Here is a 26,156-nt window from a genome sequence, read left to right on the forward strand (position 1 = left end):
TTCCTGTGTATGTGTGTGTTGATGGTTATGTGTTAGATAGTTGTGATAGCTTGTTACTCGTGTCACTACATGTGAAAACTTAACTTTACCCTACATTGAGAGACAAAGAAGTCTACTCTCAATATGCATAGGGCAACAACAAAAAAATCCCAAATGCACAAGGCTTATTTTCCACAGACAGGAGTGTAAGTTACAGTTTATTCCTCGCAGTGTCCACCTAGTTCCACCTGAGATAGTTGGTACAGCCTGTAGTGCAACAGTGATCATACACTATAAGTCATATTTTTAAGCAGGGCTGAAAAACAAAAACATATATGTGATGTAAACGCCAGTTGCTTCGGTAATGTCTTTAGTCATGTCTGCTTGTACAGACTTTGCACTTTTAAAACAGCAGGGGGAAGGTGTCAGATTCCTGTTTTTTTTAATTTTTTGTTGTATCGCTGACACAACATCTTCGTGAAATCCATCACTCGTTGTGCAAACTTTTCCCACAAGGTTGATTTGAAAGAGGCGGTCAGGTCCTCTCGCTCCAGTGTCTAATTTAACTCCAGTGTCTAATTTAACCCATAGTCACACCATCTTCTTCTTCGTCGTCTTCTTCTTCTGAATGCGGCTCAGGCAGCACACCTGACCCAAGCCTGACTCAGTTAATGTAAGATGAAGCACTGAGTCCTGACAGGCCTCGATTCAGGTTGGGTATCCATAATCTATTGTGGATCAAAACGGTTATACCCTTCGCCTATTGACATATGCCCTTGAGTGAGAGTCAGATGTATTCTTTGTATCATGCATGCACTGAACCGTGACAGTCCGGGACAAATACATGTACCGTTACACCCCTAATATGTATTAAAAAATACAAAAAAAAAACATATTGACAACATACTGTTCTCATTCCCAGGTCACCTTACTCTTTTTTGTATCTATTTATTGAAATATATGGTTCACAGGCTCGCTCCTCTGAACCTGTCCTCATACCTGGTCCAAAGCCACACTCCACTGGCTGCCTGTTTGCTATACACCCCTCTGTGATTTTGTGAATTTCTGCAGGCCATTTTAAAGTGTGTGTAACTGTGTGTGTGCATGTGCTCTGGGCCCTCAGTACTCAATTGTTGGATGTGGTCATTGCCCACAGCAGAGCGAGTCCAGCTCCAATTCTCCCCTTCGCTCTATGCTCTGCGATTGCTCACCGCTGACTCCTCTCATCAGCATTGTGGTGTGTGCGGGCAGGAGTGCCGCCCCAGCCGGCAGGTATATGAGAGGTGGTGAGCAGGATATACACTCATAAATCTGACAGATGCATGGTGTGTCATTACCTTCCACTTATTATTATTCTCCCACTCCTCTTTATACTGTGAGCCACTTTAGCTGTTTACCCGGCCCGGCTCAGGAACATTTGTACCGTGGCCTTGCAGGGTGATAGATGCTCCTCAGGAGGTACCAGGCTATTGGTGCGATTCGTGCTCTCTGTTTGTGTGCAGGGCTCGAGTCTGGCCATTTAACCTTCTATGTTTGGGTGTATGCATTGTCGGCAATGTGTGTGTATCACTTGGGTTGTTTTGTTTTCACTCAGATCTCATATAAATACATAAACATGTTCTGTTTCTCCTGGAATAGTTGGAGTTACACATAATCTCTCTATTAATTAAGGGACTGCCCAATTGGTTAGCCACCGATTGCTATTGGCGAATATTTGTTCTAAATACTTTAATGGGTGGTCTCTATAATGGCTGATCAGAAGAGCTGATCAGAAAAACATGCGAGACAGTGCCTTTAGGCGCTGCTAAACTGACAATGCACTGCAAGGCTCTAGACCAAATACCGCCTCATTGTCCCCGAAAATTCTGCTTGGGAAGAACTGACAATTGCTTAACAAATGACAAACTGAACTGACTACTACTGTCTACACTTAAAACAACAGAGCGCATCTTCTCATTCTGCTCCCATCTCTCCACAGTGCTGTGTCAGCTAGTTATTATCTTCTCACTGTCACTTTTGATGAAAATTTGGGTGAAGTTTTGTTTCCTGAACAAGTAAAGTAGATGCAGACTTGTTTTAAAACTTAAAAAACAACTGAAATAACATAAAAATGGATCCATACAGCTCAAACGAGCGTAATCCAAGTCTCTGGGAAGTTTGAGTTCCCAATTTGATTTGAAAAGATGTTACTTACACCTTTTTTAAAATCTGAGGTAAGCTCAAGATGTCAGCACACACCCCGTCTGAAGTACTTGCAAGAACTTGACCAAGAGCCATTTTATTACTTAGTCCCCAGCTACTTAGGTTGTTTGGAGAAATGTTGCAACTCTATTTTGCTGTGAAGCTTCAGAAATGTTTTGTGGACTGTGAAAAACTTCATCCAACTTTCCATCGCTACGGGGGTGAGTAAATAATGACTTAATTCTCATTTTTGGGTGGAACTCAAAATTCAGCTGAATTCACGGTAAAAGGGCTTTGAGTTTGGAGTTTCAGACACTTCACATCATTTTACTAAACTTGTGTCAGACATGACAGTAACCGGTTACAACCAGGTGTCTGAGTCGTGGCTTTAGGGAACAAAGACCTTAGTACAAACACTGAGACAACTGAGACTGAGACAGAATTTTCCCAAAGTCTGTCAAACTAAATTATGTATCCTATTTATTTTTGAAATTATATACATTATATTACAGTTTACAGGTAACTTTTCATTTCGTTTTAAAGGTATGTCTTTGAATCTATCAAAATATAATTATTTATTTTTTAGCTTAACATTTTGATGATGTTTTCATCAAAAAGTCCTTTTGATCAGCAATCAGTACAGCTTCCAGAACAACCTTACCATTAATACTACAGCTCAACATAAAGTAGATTTCATTTTGAATACTTCGTTAAAAAAAAACAGATGTTTTAAGTACATACTTATTATTAATACCATGTTGAACGATTCATATAAAGATACACTTTTTTTTAAAGAGGCGACTTTTAAGTTACAGCTTCTGCCTGTTAGCATGAAAAAGTGTTAAAATCACTAAATATTTCTCCTCCACCTTCAGTATGTTAAGTCTGAAGACAAGCAAATGTTTAAGAGTGACTATTACGTCATGACATGCAAAATGAAAAGTAGAACTCAGAGCATAGCTGAACGCCTGCACTCTTGTTTTTTAATCCCTGAGACTCTTGCATCCATTATTTCTCCTTTCTCTCTTTTTCTAACTTACACTAATTTCTCCCTCCTTTTTCCATCACTTCCTTCACCTTTCTCCTTTTTAAATGCACAAATATCTACCACACACACACACACACACACACACACTGCCTCGGCATGGTGTCCCTGCGGCCCACAGAAAGAGAGAGAGCGACGGGGAGAGGGGGGGGGAGCAGCAGTCGCCTCACAAGAGCAGACCTCATAAAACTCCCTGTCACTTTGACTAATTTGTTAGTCTTGTCTCACTGTGTCGAATCGTCACCCCCCTCTTCCCCCGATGCACCTCTACCCCGACTCTCCCTGTCCTTCTTTCCACCCCCGCACCCCCCCTCAACCATATCCACTGGAAGAGGAGGGAGGGAGATAGGGAGGAAAAAAAGGGGGCAATAAATGTAATATAGTGCGCTGGCCATTGGTTGCAGTGATCTACACAGCAATCCATCTACAGTCAAAGGAAGAACAGAGGCTTTATGGAGCAGAGGATAACATGATGGCTCGATTTCTCATCCACTTTCTGCCTCTGTCTGCCTCTGTCCCACCTCGAGACGAGGCCTGCTCGGCACCCGTGGAGTAAAAATAAAAATAGGAAGTGGGATTGGGGCTATTATGGATGCAGGCTGAGCTACAGTCCACCAAGACTCGATTGGGTTGGACTGGGCCAAGTGAGGTGGGGCGGTATAGATTGGTTCAGATGTTCAGCTGGGCCTCTCAGAGGACCCAAGAGCCAATACCGGATTCATAGAGATAAATTAAAAGCCAAAATCCAGCTCCAGGGGGAATCAATTGCCAGGTAATTATGGAGAACGGGACAGAGATTACAGAGACAAAACACAAACACAGAGATGTTCCCCTATGACGCTGGAGCATCACACCAGGGAATACTGTGTTAGCTGAAAACAAGCAACATTTTTCTGCCGTTGCTGCCCCCCCTCCCCTTCTCAAACCGACCCCCAGTACCTAGTCTTTAAATAGGAGCCCGGGCTCAGAGCTAAAAATAGGTCGCATTTCACCGCCAGCCACCCTCTGCTGAGCTGTCAGCGCCCCTTCTCCCTCTTCTTCACAGTGAGGCAGACACAGCCCTCCTTCATGTGTTTTCGAGGGAGACAGGCAGTGTGTGATCACTCCAGCTCGAAACGCATCTCCTCCAACACACGGCAGGCCCAACCTCTCCTGACTCGCTGGCCTCACAGGGAGGCTGCTGTGAACTCACGCACCAATTTGAGAGAAAGACTCATTCCCGCTGCGCTGGCCCTGTTTCTCTTCCACACAGAAACGAGGGGCAGGATGGCCTGACGTGTGAGCGATGGGTGATGGAAACAGTAATTTGGACTGTACAGTACAGGCTGTGCAGGATCTGGGAGGTTGCTTGCCAGTGAGATAGGCCTAGAGTGAGATAATTGTATTTTAAAATGCACTTTTTTTTATGCAGAGGGGAAAAGGGGATGACATTACCTGAATGGATCCTGATTATATAAAAAAATCTAATCTGGACAAGTGTCAGGAATTTTTCTTCGTATACATTTACTGGGGGAAAAAATCTTTATCTTAAATTAAAAAAGGAGACACACACACACAAAAAAACAAAAACAAAAAAGACAAACAAAAACTAATTACAGGCTTACCATGACACCTTAAAGTGAGTATTGACAGAAATGCTAATTCCATTCAATGGAAAAGAATACTCTTAATTCCCCAAACCTCCGAGGGGATGGATAATAATGACAGGGGTCGGGGTGGGTCACTTATCGTGGCTGCACAATGTTGAAAGCTTTACGGTTTTAGCGTCCCTACAGCTCCATTTGGAATGATGTTTCTTCGTCTCAGCCATCGCCACCGGCTCTGCGTTGGCTCTTTAAGAAAAGTCAGTGTGCATTAAACATCTTTAATTGAGCTTAAAAGGCTGTAAATGGCATCAACAGCTCCAATGAATTCACTGACGGCGAAACCACAGAATGATAATGAGAGGCATCAAACAATGGATGACTTAACAAGAGAATGGTACCTGATGAGACTGTGTTTGATTTGTAGAGGAAATGACAGGAGGTGAAATGAAACACTAGCAAAGAGAAATTAATTAACAGTTATTGTTATTACTTTTTCTATGTAGTTATTTGTAACTTTTCACTATGAAAGGTCACTTTATTGGAATTAATGTGTCCACTTAGCTTAACCGTTATGAACAAGTACTGTTCTCACCAAGCCTCAGGTTACAGTGGGGCAACAGCAGCAAAAACAGTACTGTATCCTGTGTTTCAATACATTTCAAATAAAAAAGAGGGCTTGATTTGTAGCTGTGATGAACCACAGATGTGGTAGAGCAGGAATGTTTGTGACTAGTTCACTTAAATTCACTTAAGAAAATTCTACAATTGCCACAGAGAAGTCATGGAAACAGGATTATGGGGGGGGAGACAGCCGAATGCTCAGTCACAGTTTTGGCACTTGTGGCTTTGTTACAGTCAAAACAAAATGATTGTAACTTTATTAATTTTCCAAGTAGAACAAACTAAAGGCAACCACAATGACAATGTGACACTTTCTATGTTATTTTAAACATTTATTGTACTGCAGAGTTACTATTCACATATTGTTAAGTGAATCTGTGTGAATCTGTGAATTGTTACAGATGGAAAAAAAAAATGTGTGACTATACATACAGAATCTCCACAAACATATATTCATCTTAGATAGGATCATCATCTGCCTTCGGCACCCTATTTATGGAGACAAACATTATGTCTGTGCCTTTACCACTCCGCAGCTCCGGGAGAAGAATATTTCTCTATGTAGACAAACTGGTCTTGACTCTTTCCTTCATCTGGTGAGCCATATTCGTCATGTGCATCTGTGGCCCAGCTGTTTAAAGGTTATGAGATGTGTAATGCGACTGGCTGGGAAGGTAATGATTCATCACCACACCCTCCTATTAATATCCCACTTCACCCAACACACCTGTCAGGCATGAATGTTCATTGACGAACAAAAATAGCAGGTGTGCCCGGATATGCCGTTAATGTGCATCATGTGCTCATGACAACACTTGAGCAGATAGCTGTAAACGTGTAGTTAAAATATGGCCCAATATGGCAAAGTTATCATAATCATCTGTTGGTTCATTTAAATTGTACGCATTTAAGTCACTGTCTTTCTGACTCTGTGACTTGACATTTATTGCACAAGCGGGACCTCAAGTTCTTTTTGTGAGTTTAGGCCAGTGCTCACTTTATCAAATAGCTGCTCAGAAGATAGCATATTGTCTGTTTGTCTCTGGTATAATTAGTTCTGTCTGATGAATAAATTATTACAGCATAAGTGTTCAGTAATCACAGTTGATTAGCATGTCCCTAAAATAAATAAGTACTGCATGAACTAATACGTTCTGACGCTTCCAGACTTGTTTGTGAATGAAATGAAAGGTAACAATTGACACTGAGTAACAAGAAAAGTAAACACATTTGAATTAACTCTACTTACTTACTTGAGTTTAAGTTCAAACCGGATAATGCTAGTCATCTAATATTAGATGATAGATTAAAGCCATGTTTGCATATTTCTTTAGCACATAAACCTGCTTAATTAGGTGATTGACTTTTTCCCATTACCAGAAGAGTGCCAGAATGAGTTTTTTTATGTTTTTATTATCAGATTTGACATCACAAATGTGCCATATAAACAAGGAACAGTAGAAAGCAGCATGGCCAGCGACCATTTTACGGTGCTTACTTTTTAATATCTTTTGCTTTTAATTACTCTCTTTCAAACTCAGCGCCAATTGAACGATTTTCACAGAGGTCAGTGGAAAACTAATCATCATGCATCATAGCATCATGACAGAAAAGGGGTGAAAATTAACTTGTCCACCCGGTAGTCATGTTTCCATCACAGCTGGTCTGAGCTGGAGCTGATAAATACCTGTGACTACTTAAGAGTCATTTCACTCTGGAACGAATGCCGATTGTACCCATTCCCATTTAAGACAAAAGCCAGATGTGAATAGGGTGAAAGGGTTAAAAACAGAAAAGATGTTTGTGAGCAACAGCCAAAGAGACTCAGGAGTTCACAGAGTGCTCCTACCTTTCGTTCTGAGGGAACATTTTTCTGTATTTAGAGTGGCTGGTAGATAGCATTTCTCCTCGCTTGCTTTGTGAGCAGTGGTATTCACAAAGCATGGTCAAACACGGTCAAAGGCCAGCAGTGTCCTTGTCTCCCTTTCTCCCCACTGCACTGTTATCAATCAGACAGACTAGCCAAAGATAGATGAACTGAAATGCATCCACACACACACACACACACACACACACACACACACACACACACACACACAGACATACACTCTGAAACTTACACAAGGTCCTCTCCTGGAAAATCTAAGCAAGTTCCTCTCTTCCACACTGTTGGTTCTCCACCCCTCCATGACTTCAGCTGACTTTTATTCATCGTAACAGAATGAAAAATATAGATTTGCCTCTGGAGATTAGAACAAAGAAAAAAAAATGAATGTATAGACATAAAGGAAATAGAGCATGAAGGAGGGGGGGAAATATGAAGAGGAAAAAAAAAGTGAGTGAAAGAAGGAGAGAGACAGAAAAAAAGGGGAGAGATGAGGAGAAAGAGAGATGGCCTCTCTAAGTGCAGCAGCACACAGGCACAGAGCTGTGAGTTCCCAGGCAAGACAGCATGAGCTGCCTATTTGTCAGCATTGATCAACCCATTAAGGGGCTGTGGTGGGAAGCATATTGGTTTTGGAGGCCAAAGGGGCAGAGAGAGACAAAGATAAAGCAAGACGGGGGGGTGTTGAACTCCTTTCAGCCTCGGCAGCCACACGTCTGCAGGATGAAAAAGCCTGTAGTCTTCCCCATCCAATGTCTATGCAGTTCATTTTGCAGGGCCCAACGGGAAGGTGGTAGATGTCATTTGTCTTACAGCATCTCCAGAGGCACCACTGTATGTGTTATCTTAGCTTTCTGCCGCTGCAATGCTAATAAGGAACTAGCTTTTCAGACGGACAGAATGTCACTTGTGCTCTTCCTTAGTGTGTGTGTGTATGTGTGTGAGCAAAGGGTGTGTGGTGGGGTGGGGGTGGGTCCTGGCCCTAGGGGAAAGCAGGCTGCCTCTTCGCCCAGCCTCTGATGAATTCATATAATTAACTCTGCCTTGATCTGTTGGCTAATCCTGCACTCAGTAATAAGGGATTAAAATGTCACCTAAGCCACCTGCTGTTATTGAGCCCCTAGACTTTTTGTGCCTGTGTGTGTGTATGTGTGTGACAGTGAGAAAGAGAGAGAGGAAGAAAAAGAGAGAGAGAGAAAGAGAGAGAGAGGATAAAAGTAAAGTGAAAGATTTCTGAGCTAGAAATATTTCCTGTTTGCACAGGAAACTGTATGTAGAGGACACTGTAAAGTAGCTCAAAGAAGCAGACATCTTAACTACTGCCATATGCATGCAAGTGCTATTCACAACTCCATAGTTTGGCATCAAGCTGAACTCCATAATTTGGCAGGAAGCTGGAGCAGAAGTTGCAGCAGACTCGCTCTGAAAACTCATTGTCACACTCACTAAAAAGGGACATGAAAGTGGGACATGCTGGAAGGTGGGAGTTGAGAAATCTTTTTTCCTCCCCTCTCACTATGACCTCCTTGGACCAAGTAAAGGAAAAAAAAAGAAGAAAGAAAGGAGTGCCAATTGGTTGGCTAACAGCCCGCAGACCAACGGCCAGCTTGCCTCGCCTGCCTGCCGGCCACCTCCGCTCGGTTGCTTAGCAACCCCAAGTGTACTTTTGGGTTGTCTAATGACTCTTGTTGCTGCAGCGGCTCAGGGGCTACTAATGAAGCCTCCTGACCAATCGCTGCTGTTTAAGACCTGGAAGCTGACTGATCACTGGACAGGGATCTTGGGACTTCAGGCTACCGTAAACCTCTTATGTGAGACAAATTCTGCCCCCAAACCGAGCTGCTGTCAAGACACACTCACACACACACTCACAATATGTGCACACAGCACACCTTAACTTACTGCTTGCAATGCTCCAACTGACCTTAATTCTCTCCACTGCACACTCACATACATCAATGCCTCATCCTACTTGAACTTTACCTCAGACTCACATGTAAACATAGTCAGTGCATTATTGATGGCTGTTATCTAGCCAAAAATAGCAGGAAAAAATTGTCTCCGTCTGGCTCTGGCCATACAAAGATGAGAATAATGATCCTACATGTAAGCCCCCCTTTAGCCCCTGATTTACACTATAAACGCAAACCAACAGGACTCTATGTGCACTCAGTAAGCCAGTAATGGCTGTAGCTCAAACATCTGGATTCACAATTGGAGAGAAGTATCTGTCACCTCTGCTTTACTTTTATTTTAATCAAATAGCTGTTAAGGACACATTAAATGTGTTCTTGCTGTTGGCATTTTGATGTTCACACAGAGTGACTAATAGTGAGTCAGCAGGTTAGTGCCTTTCTCAGTGATGCTTCAAACCATAAAATATCTATCACCTTTGTAGTCCATTTCACGTGTATACGGACAACAAAAGGTCGGTTTTCAGCATGACAGGCAACCAGCTGATCAGTGACAGATATATCCAATTCTGTGCCATTCAAATTTACACACATGCCCCCCCCCCTCTCAGTTTTTACATATGAGCAAAATACGTCACAGTTTGCATTCATATCTGTGTGGCGATAAGTGTGTGCCCATGTCCATTTGTCTGGGCATGACTGCGCCTGTGTGTGTGCGCATGTGTTGCGTCTGTCATCTCTCTAAGCTTTGTTCCAGTGTCACAGCATATTGCCAGACGAGTACATTACATCCCCAGGGTGTCACCATGTATACGCTTGTCTATACATGTCCAGCAGTCTTAGGTCTATATTTGGCCGTGGTCAACTGCTGTCAAGTGCTGCGTCGCCTGAGGGCCCAACACCCACTGTGCTGCCCTAGCTGACTGATCTGAGGGGGCAGTGCCGTGTGCCATTCACTGGCACTCACATGTTGGACCTGTCCATGTGGCCTAGTTAGAATGATAGTCACCATGCCAAATATAAAATACAATCTCAACACCAACCCTTTTCACAGAGGAAAGAGGGGATATTATTCCGGTTTCAGTGAAGGCACAAGATCGAGTGTTTTTCTGTTTTCATATTCAAACTCCAGGGAGTGAGAAAAAACGAAACTATAGACAGGGGAGCAAAAAGAATCAGGGGAGTTTTTATTCACGGCAGGCAGTTTTTAAAAGGGTTTTTTTATGTTAGCTTGGCGATGTTTTGCTTTCACCTCACTATAGAATGGATCTTCAAAGGTTGTTTATCGATTCCCTACTGTTAACCTTTCACAAGCTGTTTCAGAGCTACACTGTTCAGTGGCTCTCAATGGCTGCCAGGAGGAGGAGGAGGAGGCTGGGGCAGGGTGGGGTTGGTTGTCCAGACCAGTGGCATATTGGTTGTGAGCTGCAGAATGGGGTTCTGGGCAGAGAGGTGAAAGAGAGGAGGAAAGGATGGAGGCAGAGAAAGAGGGATTGCTGAGGGTCAGGGATGAGCAGGATATGGCTGGTGACTGGGAGTCTGGAGCCAGGAGGGGACAGGAAGAGCAAGGGCCAGCCTGAGAGGACCTCTCCCTGTGGGGCTGGGAGTGGCTGATGTAATGGCATTAATCTCCAAGTGCCATCTGACACCCAGTGTGGCTCCGTCATTGAAAAGTGCTAATTCTGCTGAACTGTGAGGGGAATTCAGGCATCTCTAGAGGCAGTGCCCTGGATTAATTAAACACGCTGGCATGGAGCAGTGCACAGATTTATCTCTTTTACGGCATCGTCACTGTTTGATTTTTGCGTTAACTCACAGAGCAGGACAAACTCAGGACAATAACGCTAGAAACACTGCCACATTTCACTTGTTCTCTTCCCACTTCGCATTGTAGCAGTTTCTTCTATCGTTTTGGTGCTAACCTGGGATTTCCCTTCTCTTCATTCTCTCTTTCTTTCTTTCATTCCCTCCATCTCCCTCTTTCTCTCTCTCTCTCCAGATGAACCGGCCCATCCAGGTGAAGCCAGCCGACAGCGAAGGACGAGGAGGTAATTAACCTTCTCCTGGTCTCCATTGCACACCCCCCTTAAAAAACACACACGCAAACACACAAATACACTGGAACAGCGCACACGCAATCCTTAATATTCTGCTCTCACTTGAGACACACTGGGAGTTGGTAGAGTAGCCCGTAATATAGGTCACTTGCTTCTATTGACTTCCCATCTGTGCCAGCAGAGGGGCTGTCTCAGGTTCACAGTCACTGGGAGTGGTTCAAAGACAAGACAGAGATACATTGAGCGAAAGAGAGAAAAATAAAAGAGAGAGAGGGGACAGGAAATAATGGGAAGTGGAGGGTCTTTATCCTTCATACAGTAACAGTAAAGTCTGTTTACAGATGAGAAACAGTGGAATATATCCCAAACATACACAGACACGGAAAAGGCAAACACATGCAAACTTATAGAACACCCCAGAGCTATTACTTTTAGTAATTTAGTATTCAGTGATTGAAGGGAGGAGACTGTCTTATACCACTTTTACCAAAATTAGCGTGTATTTGCGGGTTTACCTTTTTGTTTTTATTTTACTTGTGTGTCGTGCTCGGCTCACTATCACAAATGCGCTGGAAAAGCAGGGAACAGTAGAAAGCAGCAGTTCATATAGCTTATAAGACTACATCCAGAAGATGTTACAACGTCTTTTGGAAAGTCTTAATCAATTAAACTCTAGAGCTGACAATGGAAGTTGCCAAGGAGTAAAACAACTCACTTCTTTCTCAACACTCGGGTGTTGTGTTTTCATCACAGTCGATCAGAGCTGGAGCCTATAAACCGCTGTGACTATCGCAGAGTCAAGTGACGTGGGATGTAATTATACACATTCACACTGAAGACCAAAGCCAGATTCTAGTGGGTGTTAGTGAGTTTTTCTTCTCGTGTGAAAGGGGTATACGTTCAAGTACGAGTTTGGAACCTCTTTGTGTGTAGACACAGTATTTGTTTTTGTCCAGAAATAAGAGCACAATGAATTGATTGTCCCAGTTTCACTTCTCTAAAATCAACTCACATATGTGACCACTGTAAAAACCTACCTACTTCTGTCTACCTACAGATTGGCGACAAATTAAATGAAAAACCTGAATGAATTAGTTGAGAAACATAAACGGAGGCTCTTATATGCAGTGGGGAATTTTTTGCTGGCATGGTTTACGTCCACTTGTCGCATTGGATCTGGGGTTCCATGCAAATCAATACAAAGTTGTACTGAGTGGTCATCTTTATCCTGTGATGACACATTTCTAACCTGATAGGAGGGGTCTCTTCCATGATGACAATGTCCCCATCCATAGGGCACAAGGAGTCATTGAATGGATAGATAAGTTTGAAAATAATGTAAATCATATATGCTACGGCCTTCGCAGTCACCAGATCTCAAACTAATTTATCACATACGGGAGATTTGGAAATACAGTGTAAGACACTAGAGCTCTAGAGATTTGTTAAATCAATGCCAAGGTGCACTGGAGCTGTTCTGGTGGTACCCAACATCTTACCAAGACAGTTTATGTTTGTCTGTCCTTAAAATCGTCACCCGTTTAAATCTACCTTTTGTTCTGTCTGTTTCATGAATAGTACGGTCACATGATTACACTGGAATTATATCATTAAGTATAGATTGTCAAGCCACCTACAAGTTATCTGAGTCAGTTTCAGTCAGATTCATTGTCTGACGTGAGACTTCCAGTTGAACTCTACTGAGATAATGTATATGTATGAGTGGGTGCAATTCTACAAGTTTAATTAGATCATTTTTATTAAAATGAAGAAAAACCTGTCCGTTTAAAGCAGTGAAATGTGCTTTGACATTGTACCAACACTCTTGCACAGCCGCCCCCCTTCATCTTTAGTTTGACTGACATGGTGATTGACTAGATCATTCTGAAGCCATTTGTGACTAACATCACTGAGGTTAATGCAGATTAAGCCAGTTAAAGATTTACATGGGTGGAATTGGATCTAATTGGACTGGTCTGTGTCTGCCCCGTGCTTGCATTTCAGAGTGGTGATTTAGACTGCCTAGGTCAGATTAGACTGAGCCACTTCGTTGATTTATGTGGTCAAGTGTGAATCAGATGGCCCATTTCTATTGCCACACACACCCCCATGTAGATCTTATTTTTTGTCGTGGCGGCACTTTAATTAACGGCCATCTAAAAACAGGCAAAGTCTGACCGACAAGGCCTGGGTGAGAGCCAATCGGCATTCTCACCAAGATAAATTGGATCTCTGGGCTTAAGAGGGGAGGATGGATGGGTCCCAATATCAATTACTACCCTTTTTCAGCAGAAAGAGAAGGGAGATGAAAAGGCAGTGTGAATGAAATACAGAGGGCTCTTAGGCTGGCGCAGCCCCTACTAGTCTGTCAGATGAACTTTCTATATGGGAGGACAGGATAGGACACAGCACAGAATGAAATAAGACCAAGCAGACAGGCCCCAACAGAGATATTGAGCGTTAATGGCAACAGGAAGTCAGCAGACAGGCCAGGGAAGTAAACCACAGTCGCGGCTGACAATGAAATGAGATTTACTATGAAGGCCTGTGGTTAAAGGAAAATAGACAGCCCAGTGAGGGCTGGCTAAAGGAGAAAAAGTAGCGAGGGATTCATCTGGGGAAGGCTGAGGACCAGTCAGGTACACCAATCCCAGTGGGGCTTCTAGATTGTCAAACTCAGGGCTGAACCGGGACATTTGCACCTCTAGAATGGAGTCACATTTATCACTACCAAGACATCAGCAATTATCTGTCATGGGAACTTGTGTAGGGGTCTCGATTACGTGCCTGTGCAGGCATTAGAGCCCATTACTCCATTTTGGGGCACTAGTAGCCCCTCTTTTGTTCACCATGTCCCTCAGAGACATCCTCTCCCCAGGGATATAGGAGTGTCAGGAGGAGAAGTTAAACTAGAGCTCAGAGAATGACTAGGGGGGCCCCGGCGCTGCACAATCCTGATGCTCGGCTGCCATTGTGGATCACCGAGCCGATTCTCTGGCTGTCTATTACAATGACTCATGTCTTATTTTATTTTTTCCCTGGATTATCAAGAAAGAATGGAGCATGGGAGGGGTGCTTCACAGCCTTTAAATCTATTTCTGTTCCTTGAGTCAGCCGACCTCTTCCCCGCAAAGTCCACATTTATCTGATGTGCTTAACACCACTATTTTTTTTCTGCCCAGTTCTATCAAACCATGATTTCAACTCGGAGATATTGAGACACAATTGAGGCATGAGTCTTGCTGCTCGCTCGCTCTGTGGTCAGTGCAGGAACAGACATGCTACTATATCTCCACTTGAAACCAAAGCAATTTTCTTCAACTGTAAAGGGACAGAAATGAGGAAAAGTAGACATCTCTTGCGCTCTCTTTCTCTCTTTCTACTGCTCCCTTTCTTTCTCTCTCTCCCTCTTTCTGTCTCATTGGTACTGCAGTGCAAAGGGAGAGATGAAGCGAGTGATAGAGAGAGAGGTGGGGATTCAGTACAAGGCCCATGGAGGAATGCGAGAGAGCGAGAGATGGAAGACAAAAAGAGCGAGAGGGGAAGAGACGACAGGATGAGAAAGTTAACGGAGGGTGATGGAGGCAGCTGAGTGAATCTCAGCAGTAAATCATCTCAGAGCCGCCCCATCCCTATCTCCTCCTCGCCTCGCCAGGAATCTTTTTCCCCCTGACCTTGTCTGCCGCTGTGTCTGTGAAGAAAAGATGGGGCCAGATTATCTATGATTGGAGATGGCCATTATCTAAACACAATCTTGGAGCTAGGTCCCACTCCTCGAGCCACTGCTGTGAGACTGGAGACCACACTGATGAGAAGAGAGATGATGGGTCAGCCGGCAACACCCTCTCCTTTTATTAAGTCTGATAAGATGGTTTCAACACTCTCCCGAAATGCCCGGCAACCTCCATCAACATCGACTTTTTCACAAAGTGCCACTCTCAGTGCATTTGTCTACGCACAGTCTCTTTACCCTACTTGTTTATTAGCTCCCCATACTTTTATTTTATAGGATACTTATACAGTGCCAGGAGCATTTCAATCCCTGCATCTGATACTCAGCAGCCCTGTATGAGCCTTTTTAATATCTTGCCTGTTCCTTTTGTCTGTCTGGCTGAGGGGAGTCTTTGTGAATGGGTCATGTTTGTCCTTGCCAACCTGCTGCTCTTCAGAAGGTTGACCCCAACCGGGCACAGAAGAGATTGACAGGGCCTTCAGATGTTGCGCCCTGTGCTGTCATGCCCCACCCCAGCAGGTAGGGAAGAGTGAGGGCTTCTTCCGGCTGGCTCAGTCTGGCAGGCCACAGGGGAGGGGCTGTCTGGAGGCACCTCACACCCGCAGAAGAGCGCGCTCCACTTTACATGCAAATGAAGCCAAAAGATCCCTCTGTGCCTCTGGACACGATCGCGCAAAACTCTGAAAAGTCAAGAAGAACCCTGGCAGCGCTTCATGTGTGTGTGCTGAGAAATACACACAGAGACATGGGGACCCATGGACAGACAAAAGAATTCAGGGATTTCTAACAGTGACCATTGCAGGGTGGTTATAATGTTTTAAGACGTTGATTTAAATTATACTTTGGCAGAGCTCCATTAATGGGCCTTGCCAATAGAGAAGATATTTCTAATGTTGAAGAAGGGCTTAAAATATTTCTCAAGTTCTCTTGATTGTTCTGATTCGGTTTATAAAGATGCATACCAGAAGGTTTAAAGCTCCCCCGACTCCCTTGGGTAAATGGATGTGACAATTCAAGTGGTATAAGTAATGCATTTACAAACACAGAGCTTGTATCCTCTCATCGTGCCTGATACGCTGACAATTTGAATGTTTGTTCTCCTCTGATTATTCCATTTACCACCTCAATATACTGGATAATCCACTTGCATACATCAGATTGGGACCAGCAGCAGGAAGGTTTAGTGTGTGGTTGCACATCATTGTCACTGGGACGGGGTCTAATTACGTTTGTTTGCTGGGTAGGAATTAAACACGAGTTAGAGGTAGAATTAAGTAGTTGACGGTGTAACGCAAAGGCAAGGGGAATGCTTGAGGGTCTTGAGAAATGCAGATACATATATCATGCAGGTTGTTTTACAATCACCTCACTGCCATTACTTTACACTTTCTACATTGACTTCAATGCTGAAGACATTTTTGAATCCCAACTTTATATCAAGTCTAAATAAAGCTATTACTGTTGCTACACTAAAACAGGAAAATGGTTAAGTGGGTGTATAAATATGAACTTCAGTAAATACTGTATTTAAATCAAGCAATTTTTCTTATCATTAATACTAAATCAAATGTTTCCCTGTAAATGAGAGTTGCTTATACTGCCGATCCTGGTGAAAATGTAAATCCCACTCCGCAGCTATTTGCATTTGTGGGCGACTGGTTATAAGCTTTAAATATTGATGTAAGTGCTAACAAGTGATGTTTTTAGCATTAGTAAGTACACATCACTGAAACAACTTTAAAATGTTCGGAAACCCAGCTGACCATCTGGCAACCTCTCTGGTGCACCTACTAAAATCACCACTTACAACATGACATTCAGAGATCTGGATTTGCTTTCCTGAGTATTAAAACTGCTACGTGGAATCTACGTCCCACTCTTTAAACTGACTTCGGTAATATGGGCACAGTTGATACAAACGTCAAACAATCCATAAAAATGTACCAGAAATTTTACTTTGAACAACACTACTTTGAAATATTGCACTGGCTGAAATCATTGGTGAGACAGCAGAGTATTCTCTCCATGGAGCAATTCCCATAGTAAGGAAAGCTTGTGGACATATTTCCAATACTGTCAAGTAGTTGCACAATGTGAGACACATGTCTATGTTGTGTTAGAAACTTTCAATGAAAGTTCTTCTATTCTTCTTTATGTTATTTTACTATGGTTCAATGTACGTAATGTGGTTAAGTAACTGTCCTTCATTCACTGTGCATTCAAAGCCACTCACAATCTCTCTCTGCTTCTAATGTGAAGCCAAAAAAAATATGCTTACCGTATAATTCCCAGATACCACAAAATAAAATTATTTTTCCGACACACTTAATGATCAAAAGTGTTATTCCATGAATTTTCATTGTGTGATCTGCCTGATCTGGTACTGATTTTAGATAGAAATTAGCATGTGCTGTTATTTAAATATAAACAAATGTAACGATTTATTGATGCCTGAGAGGAAACTCAGTTTGTTGGTGTGAAGCAATTTCTTCTGATTTTCAGGTCTCTGTTTTTGAAGCAGTGCTATTCATGGCACTTACATGGCAAATAACATTTCTTTCACTAATAATTACCCTATTAATTATTTAGTTTTCTAAATGATTAAATAGCAGTGACTTTCAGTGATTGCTTGTCGAAATAATAACTGATGAACTGTTTTAGGCACTATTTATTTCACAAGAAAGATAATGATAATCTTTTAATGTATCCATAAAAAGTGGCACGGAGGTAAGGTTTCTGTGACTAAATGAGGCTTGGGGGAGGTGAATTATCCCCTGAAGTTATTTAGGGGAGGGAAATTAAGTCCAAGTTGGGGACATTAAAGTGTTGTGGCCTGAGAACTATTAACTCCAGCAGTTATAACAATGCTAGATAAAAAAAGAGCAGAGCATTATTTTTTTTTTCACTCCATGCTGTGCAAATGTCTAATGCTCGTTATCTAAAAAGACCTATTCTAAAAGCAAACGCACCTTTTGATTCCACACAGACGCTGCATTCACACAACTTGAACATAGAGTAGATGATGAAAAACAAAGTCTAGCTCCACGTTAAGAAGCCGTTCCCAACATTTTGTACACCCAGTCTGTACGCCTACATGTGTGAGCGTGTCTGGTGGCGGGCCTCCCAGGCAGCAGCGCACCAGCATCAGGCTTTTCTAATGAGACCATAAGAAGCACAACTTCTCTGTTGTGCTGCCTGGAACATTACTCTGCATTTGAAATGCACCCAGCGGCCTAGCAGGCATCTTTTATCGTTGGATGCAGCTGTCCATGCTTTCTGAACACTTACTACTACCAAGCTTCCCTGACTACTGCCAGCGGGCAATAAGTGATAGAATCATGAAAAAAGAAAAAAAATATATATATATTTACCACGACACAGGAGAGGGAGAGTAATTCTTTAAAGAGAATATTCCCATTATTGGCAAACAAAAGCAGAAACTTTTGAAAAGTACACTTCACAGCAACTGATTCTTTGCTTGGAGAGAAAGAGCAGGGTGAGGGATGACAGTTAAGGGTAAATAGAAAGATACAAACAGAGCAATAGGGAGACAATAGCAGAAGAAAGGGAAAAGGAAAGCACAATCTATATGCACATACTGGAGCCTACAACACAAGTAGCACTTTATTCCATGGAGAGAAGCATCAATCTTGACAGCATATGGCGGCTGTGCAAAATCCATTAATTTTTAATATACCGGGCGCTGAAATGAAAAGGCTCCCTGAGACAAGCAATTGTCAGATGTCAGTAGTGTTTTGATAACTTTTTTGATCTCCCTTTTTTATTTGCATTCATAAAACTGGGCTGTCCACATGCCACCACAGTTTGGACATGGCTGGAGACTGACATGGAACCATTTTCCACACAATTGCTCTCACCTCCAGTCAGGAGATGAGGCACAGGGGAGGGCACAAAGAATACATGTGGATTACTTTGCGTGCAAGAGAGAGCGATTGTGCAACGGCTAAGGCCTGGCAAAAACTTTTTATGCCCTCACACAAATGTACAGTACGTAGGCATTGGTATACTGTATTCATACACTGATCAGCCACAATGGTAAAACCATTGTCAGGTGAAATGAATAAAAATGATCATCTCGTTACGATGCAGTGTTCTGCTGAGAAACCAGGTCTTGGCAGATACCACTGGACAAGCACCACCCACTCACACACCAAAGTACACCCCATCATGGGGGCCCCGCCACAATACAAAAACTTCTCAAGAATGGCTGTAGGAACATAATAAAGAGCTCAGGGCGTCAACCTGGCCTTAAACTACCCACATCTCAATCCGAACGAGGATGCTTGATCGGATTGGGATCTGGGGTATTTGGAGGCTACATTTAACTCTTTGTCACATTCCTTTAGACATTCCTGAGCAATTTTTGCAATGTGGTAGGGCCGTTGCGGTGACGGGGTGCATTTGCGGTGACGGGGTGCATGAGGTCTGTAAGGTCTGTGTTAGGTGTTGGGTTTCAATAGTCGAGTGGCATCCACATGAATGCCAGGACTCACGGTTTCTCAGCAGAACATTGCATTATAACGAGATCATCAATGTTACTAACTTTACCTGTTAGTCATTTTAATGATGTGCCTGTGTATACGTTTGGGAAAAAAGAAACCATGTGTTGACATACCAAAAGAAAGAATGTCTTTATTTTCACCTCCATACACCCAAACCCATTTTTTAAATAGCCTCTGTTTCCTTGAATCTGCTAATTACATTTTAAAGTATAAGGAAGAAATGCTCCAGAGGTACATGCATTAATTAGTGGTGTTTGAGGATGTTATGATACAAAAAATCTAAGTGCTGTTGCCAGGCTTTTTAACTACCACACACACACATACACATACACAAACACACACATGCCCACACATTATTATTTTAAAGTAGTGGCAAGGTTTGAAAGTGCAGATTACAAAGGTCTCTTCAGAGTAGAGCAGAGAAGTGCTGTAGAGCTCAAATGTTCTCCAGCTGTGTGGCTCAGCTCTGTTAGAGGGATAAGATGAGCCCCTCTCAATGAGAGATAAGTACAAAGAGGTCAAACAGTCAGTTCAATGAGTTTTGTCATACTTCTGTATCCTCAGTCAGTTCCATAGGAAGGTCCTCACCCCTCTTAATGCAAATACATGACTATACTTGAGAAGAGTGTTCTTTTTTTTCTCCTCTCCCCACTTTTAATGGATAACTCTTTGGAGTCGTGCAGTCATCTCCTTCTGCAGAGGGTGCATTACGAGATATTTATTCATATTCATAAAATGCCAATTTAACGCTTGCGAGTGGCCATAGGAGATGAGCGGGAACTGGCAAAATCCAATAAGAGCTTCTATGGAGACAGGTGCAAAGCGGACTAATTAATAGCAATCTATACTCTGGCCAGGGCATGCAGTGGGCCGACTGAGACACTCTTAGGTCAGGCAATGAAAAGATAGCAGCTCCAAATTCATTTTCTCACCGTGGCTCTCCCAAAGGAAGGCTCCCAAGTACACTCACACTTCCTTTAATGCCTTCACTGGGGTGTAATTTATTTTTGCGTTTGCCAGCACATTTGGAAAGTTCATTACTTCGCTCATGGCTCGTTAATTAGCCTTGTAAAGCCGCCATTAGATCTCCTCGGGCCAGGACCAAGATGAGACTTTTGTCCCAAAACATTAACACACTGCAGGAGGCCTGTAAAACCGCACTATGCCCATTTACGTCGTAACAGTGACACCTCAGTGAAAATGAGAAAGATGGAGTGGGAATCAAGGCAAAGTCACGTGTGCTCTGGATGGGCTGTTGCCTCATTTCATGTTTCACCTTTTCTGCCATGGACAGGGGTCAGGCTCATTTCTCCTGAACACCTGTTCGGGGCTGACTTTACAGCGACGCAGCTCCTCCGCTGATGCCCACCATCCAGCTAGATGTCTGTCCTCTTGTCGCTCTTTGCTGAATCCCAGCCGACAGCATAAGTGGCTGTGTCTGTGGCGATCTCCTCAGGTTTCTCGTTCCCTTCCAACCAAGGAGCTCCAAGAGAGGAGGAACAGTAATGAGCAGTGGTACCAGGCTCAGCTGGCAGGTTTGAGAATTCCTGCTGTGTGAGGCGTGACTACAGGAACATAGACTGACACCACAGCTACAACACCAGCAGTAGAGACCAGGCAGCATGGCCTTATTGATTATGCAGGTGCTCATTTGTGTGGCCAAGCGGGTAGCAGGCACGTGTCTCATTTGAACTTTACAGGAATGGAACAGGATCCGATTTCCCCGCTGCAAAAAGGAAGCCCTGGTGCTTTATTTTTAGAACAGCTGCGTCTAATGGGGCCTGGCAGGTACAGGAGGCGTCACATCTGTCGAGGCCCAGGTGATGCTCTCGCCCTCCGCTCCTCCACGCTCCTCGCCCGCTCCCTACCAGTCAAATGACTCACACTGAAGATCAACAGTGTCATTTCCAATAAACTCTTCTTCCTCTTCCTGCCACTTTCCATCAGTTCTGGCGATAGGTTCTTGCTAGTAGCCATTTCATTCCACAACACAGCGGAATAGGGGATGCATAATGTAAAAGATGTAAAGAAGATGAATGCTCTGTCTAATGCCAGGGCACTGGGATGATTAATTAGAAAAATCCAGCTTTCTGACTGGCCGGAATTTAGTGGTATAGAGCCTATACATCTGTGCCAGAGTGCCCCCGTCTGGAGCCAAAGAGGATACTATGATATACAGTAGCAGTGAAGATATTGGTGTAGGTAGAGCTGCCCTTCAAACTTAATGAGGAGCAACACTGCAAACTTAAGTATTGGTTGGGAAATTGGGAAAAGACAGCGCTCAACGTCAGTCCAGATGTTAAATCACACAAGATGCAGCAAACATATAGACTGTACACTGGAGACTGCCGTCTCACTTAACTTTCCTTGACCACTTACCCATGACCTTTCCCTACTGATAAATTTACAGAAAGCTGTCAGCTTGGTAGTGAGAATGTAGCCCAGTCATACTTAGAACTGAGTTTAGCTTAACTTATTTTCCAGTCATACGTAAGTGGCCAGTAAAAGCCCAGATATCAAACTTGTTGTGTCCCAGATCTGGCCCACATTTGACACGTTCATCCGGCCCACAAACCACATGGAATGATGGCGGTCTACTCATGTTTGCCAGATCTAAGCCACATGTTATAGCCACATGTCGGCAAAGAGCAAACCAAAGAAACCAGAACTGGCCCAAATCTGGGCGACAGTTTTTTCCATTCTTATAGGCTGGATCTGGCCCAAACTTAGACCAGTTCTGGTTTATTGATCTGATCTCCCTCCAAAGCATTTCACCTCTCCAGTCATTTTTGACTATTGTTGTCACACACAATGAGGTAATTTATTCAACTAATCAAACTACATATTCATATAATAAAAAATATATAGCTTTGTCATTCTTTCATTACAAAGCACAAGAACTACATCTTGTAGCTTTCACTGATGCAATGCTTTGCAATACTTTTACAGTAGAAACACTGTTCTACATCACCTGGCTGTAAAAGAAATTGGTTATGGCCATGGTTACTTTGGTTGTGTCGTGCGGAAAAACAAATCTCATTTTAACTTGGATACAACTCATATTGAATTATGCAGTGTGTGCACAAAATAGTGAGAAGACAAATTCTTTCTCTGAATTGCACTATGTGAAACTAGCTCGATTGTAGTTATTTATTTGTTGAAAGTGTTGGGAGTTGAAAAATGACTGATGAATAATGAATAATCTGCAGACCTTTGGCTGATAATTATCCTCAAACAACTTTTCACTGAAAAGCCTCATCTGTTATTTCGGGACAGCCAACATTGGCCGATGAACAGAGTCATATTCATTCTTTAATTCTACTTACTACTTACCTACTGTTCCTTGACTTAAAGTTTCCCTTTAGCACTCATACTGCAGAGTTGTGACATTATGTCTCTATGCAACATATTTTAGATATTATAGTCAGCAGAAAGTGGAGTGGATGAGAAAGTATAGACTTACACTGGCTAAGAGACGCTGTCTGGCTTTGTTACTTTTCTTGAGTTTATCATTGGATAGAATGTGGTGCAGAGTTTACTCTTGCTTATTATAACTCCTGCTCCTTTAATAATGAGAAAATGTACTACCATGTTCTTGTTCCATGTTCTCTTTCAACTCAGTGACTTAAGCATCCAGACGATCTAACAGTTTGTCTACCTGTGCAAAATATTCACGCTCTCTTTCTACCTTTCCCTGAAACCCACTGCGCTCCGAACATCATCTCTATCAAACGTCCCTGTGGCAGACTTGAATAGCTCACTAGAAACAGGAATACATCTCCCTCATACTAGGGCGGGGTGGCACACCACACAACAGTAAGATCAACAACAATAACAGCAGCAGCGGCAGCTAAGGCTCAACACAGCAGACTGCTGATAAAAGTTCAGCTCAGCAGAACGGTGCCATCAGCTGTAGCATTTGTCTGTTCTCTCTTCCACACTCCCTCCTTCCTCCCCCCTCTTCTCTCCCCCTTCCTCTCTTCCCATCCAGAAGACAGGAAGCTGTTTGTGGGAATGCTCGGCAAGCAGCAGAGCGAGGACGACGTCCGGCGGCTCTTCGAGACCTTCGGCCAGATCGAGGAGTGCACCGTCCTGCGAGGGCCTGATGGGGCCAGTAAGGGTCAGAGCCCACACACCTCCCACTCTTTTCTTCCCCCTGTCTGTCCCTCTTGATCCCTCTGCCTGTCTGTACGTGTGCTGTCTCTCTTTCTACTCTTCACATTTTTAGAACCATGCCTCACACGCTGCGCACTCATTGACATCGTCTACGATCCACTCTGCTCTTCTGAATAACTCATCCTCCCCTTCAGCTATTCTGTTTTTTTCACCACCTCTTATGCGTCTCGCTCGCATTTCTTTCATACCTCATTGTCACTGTGCTCCGACACCTCCTTCCTCTCACTTTCCCTTTTCTCACTACTTTCTGCATTTTCCTTTTTTTGTTCTCACCCTACCTCTCTACCTTTTTTCTTTCCTTTTCCGAACTTCTACTTACGTCGTCTCTTCATCATGGCAGCTCCTCGCAACCTGGGCTTGTACTCAACAAATCCATCACACAACACTTTTTCTTTCTGTTCACCCCTTCAACTCCCCCCTCCTCCCCTCCCCCTCCCTCCCTCTCCTCCTCCCCCTCCTCCTCCTCCTGTTATCTGAAAAGCGGAGGGGTGTAATCATGTTTGTTTCCCACATTCCCGTCATCCCTCCCCAGAGACACCATTGGACGATAATGTCCTACTGTAAATAAAGCAGCCAGGCTCTGGGTTTTGCTGCTGTCACTCACTGTGCGGCAGATTTGCCCGCATTCAGGAACAGCTTAGGCATTCATGTCTGTGGCTTATGTGCTATTTAGTTAGTAGAGCGTGGTCAAATTAAAGATGGCTGTGAAATGTGCGAAGCAGGTGGGATTGTTCTGAGGCTCCCCCATCATCCTTTGATGGGGCTCACAGCCATATTTGGAGCGATAACGCCGATGATATTGCTCGGAACCTCAACCTTCCTTTCTCTCCGTTGACTGTGATTTATTCTCCTATATGAAGCGTCTGAATGTGTGAAAAGGATGTGTGGGAAGGCAAGGGAGAGGGATGGATAATGTGCGAGCCTTCCGAGTATATCAAAGAGAAAGGCTGGCTATACTGAACCACACACCTATCTGTGTCAACATCTGTTCCTCTCACTGTTAATCCCGGGTCTATTGCTCTGCGTCGCCCCACCGGCCCACTACCTTTCTTTCTCCCTGGCCTGTTTCCTTTTTTCGCTGTCTCCTGCTCCCGCTCCGGCTCCCTCTCTTCCTGTCTGCTCAGATGCCTCAAGCTGATTGACAGCACATAAAATGAAATAAGGCCGGTGCTGTTGTGTCAGACAGAAGCTAGTTTTCTCCCTCATTCGCACTTTCATTCCTTTTCACCCTCCTGCACCCCACACACCTCATCTCTTTCCCTTTCTCCTCTCTTCACATGCCATTCGTTTCCTGTGTTGGTATTTGTCTCTATCATAGCTGGCTTGATCATTACCTCTTCTCCAAGTTTTCACTGATATGAAACAGAACAACTGTAGAGCAATGTTAACTATGAATGCTAGCACCAGACAAAGGTCTCACATATAGGTATCTGGTCCTATCACTTGCTGTGCAACAGTCCCACGCAATCATTACGGGATGTTACGGCAAATTATTTTGCCAGCCGCCTCGCTTGGGATGAGGTTCGCGTAATTTGAATGAGACAGACCTTGAAATTGACAGTGCTATCTGTTCCATGATGGAGGCTTTGTCCCCTGTTGATGTAAATTTATGCTACTCAGAGGCTTTTCAGCACCCCTCTTCACCCAATAAAAAGGCCGAGAAGTTTAACATCCATCTCTCTATGGCACTGCTCCTCAAAGTACTTTCAAAGTGCAACACTTGCTGCCAGAGTTGAATAGAGCCCCGAATTGTCAGGAAAAATAGAGAGATGGCTTTTAGGTCTATAATTAAGTTGTGTTATAAATGTCACCCATCCAGCGGGATGGAATTCATGCATACATATTATTACCCCGGGAATTCAAAAGGCAGTGCAGATCCTCTCGCTTGAAAGCAATACAATCTCTCTTTTTCCTTTTTCCCCCAACTCATTCTGAGCCATCAAATTCAAAAACTCAAATGTGCACTATAATTTATGAGGCTGTAGCACTTCCAATTCTTTGGAGATGTTGTGCTCCATGTCCCTTAACTTTTTTTTTCTGGGTCAGGAAAAGCATGAGTACAACATTGTTTTTTTGGGGGGAGAAATTGGAGGACATTGTATGTTTGACATGACTTTGCCACTGATGGTGTATGCCAAACCCTGTAGTTTTGAGTGTCTGTCTGGTTGGGTTGAGCTGCTGGGGTCACCAGGATTCTGGCACAATATCTGATAGCCTTGTTAAGGAACCAACAACAAGTTATGTTGCCTTACAAAACCAAAATGCCTTTGCAAGACCAAACTGCCCCTTTATTATTTCAGCTACAAAGGTTAAATGTGTTTGTTCCTTCAAAGACAAAGTCGCAGTCAAATGGCACACAGTAGGCCAATACATTTCAGCTGGACAAATGAAAACCTTTCCTGCTTTTTCCCGGAGGGGTGTTCAAGTGATGTAAAAGGGTGCTTAGAGTGATGTGAC

At 43.4% G+C, this 26,156-nt stretch overlaps 1 protein-coding gene across 16 annotated transcripts in view; it reads left to right on the top strand.

The window, feature by feature from the left end:
* Window positions 1-26,156, top strand: part of celf6 (CUGBP Elav-like family member 6) — a 142,498-nt gene that overhangs the window by 84,873 nt on the left and 31,469 nt on the right. For 10 of the 16 annotated variants that reach the window (XM_073464221.1, XM_073464223.1, XM_073464227.1 and 7 more), the window contains exons 3-4: window positions 11,210-11,258; window positions 23,515-23,643. In XM_073464221.1, the coding sequence (XP_073320322.1) occupies window positions 11,210-11,258; window positions 23,515-23,643 (178 nt within the window). The remainder of the gene's footprint in view (window positions 1-11,209; window positions 11,259-23,514; window positions 23,644-26,156) is intronic. The other 6 variants (XM_073464228.1, XM_073464232.1, XM_073464222.1 and 3 more) reach the window with 1 other exon arrangement.

This window comes from Pagrus major, chromosome 4 (genome assembly GCF_040436345.1).
Source record: "Pagrus major chromosome 4, Pma_NU_1.0".
NCBI lineage: Eukaryota > Metazoa > Chordata > Actinopteri > Spariformes > Sparidae > Pagrus > Pagrus major.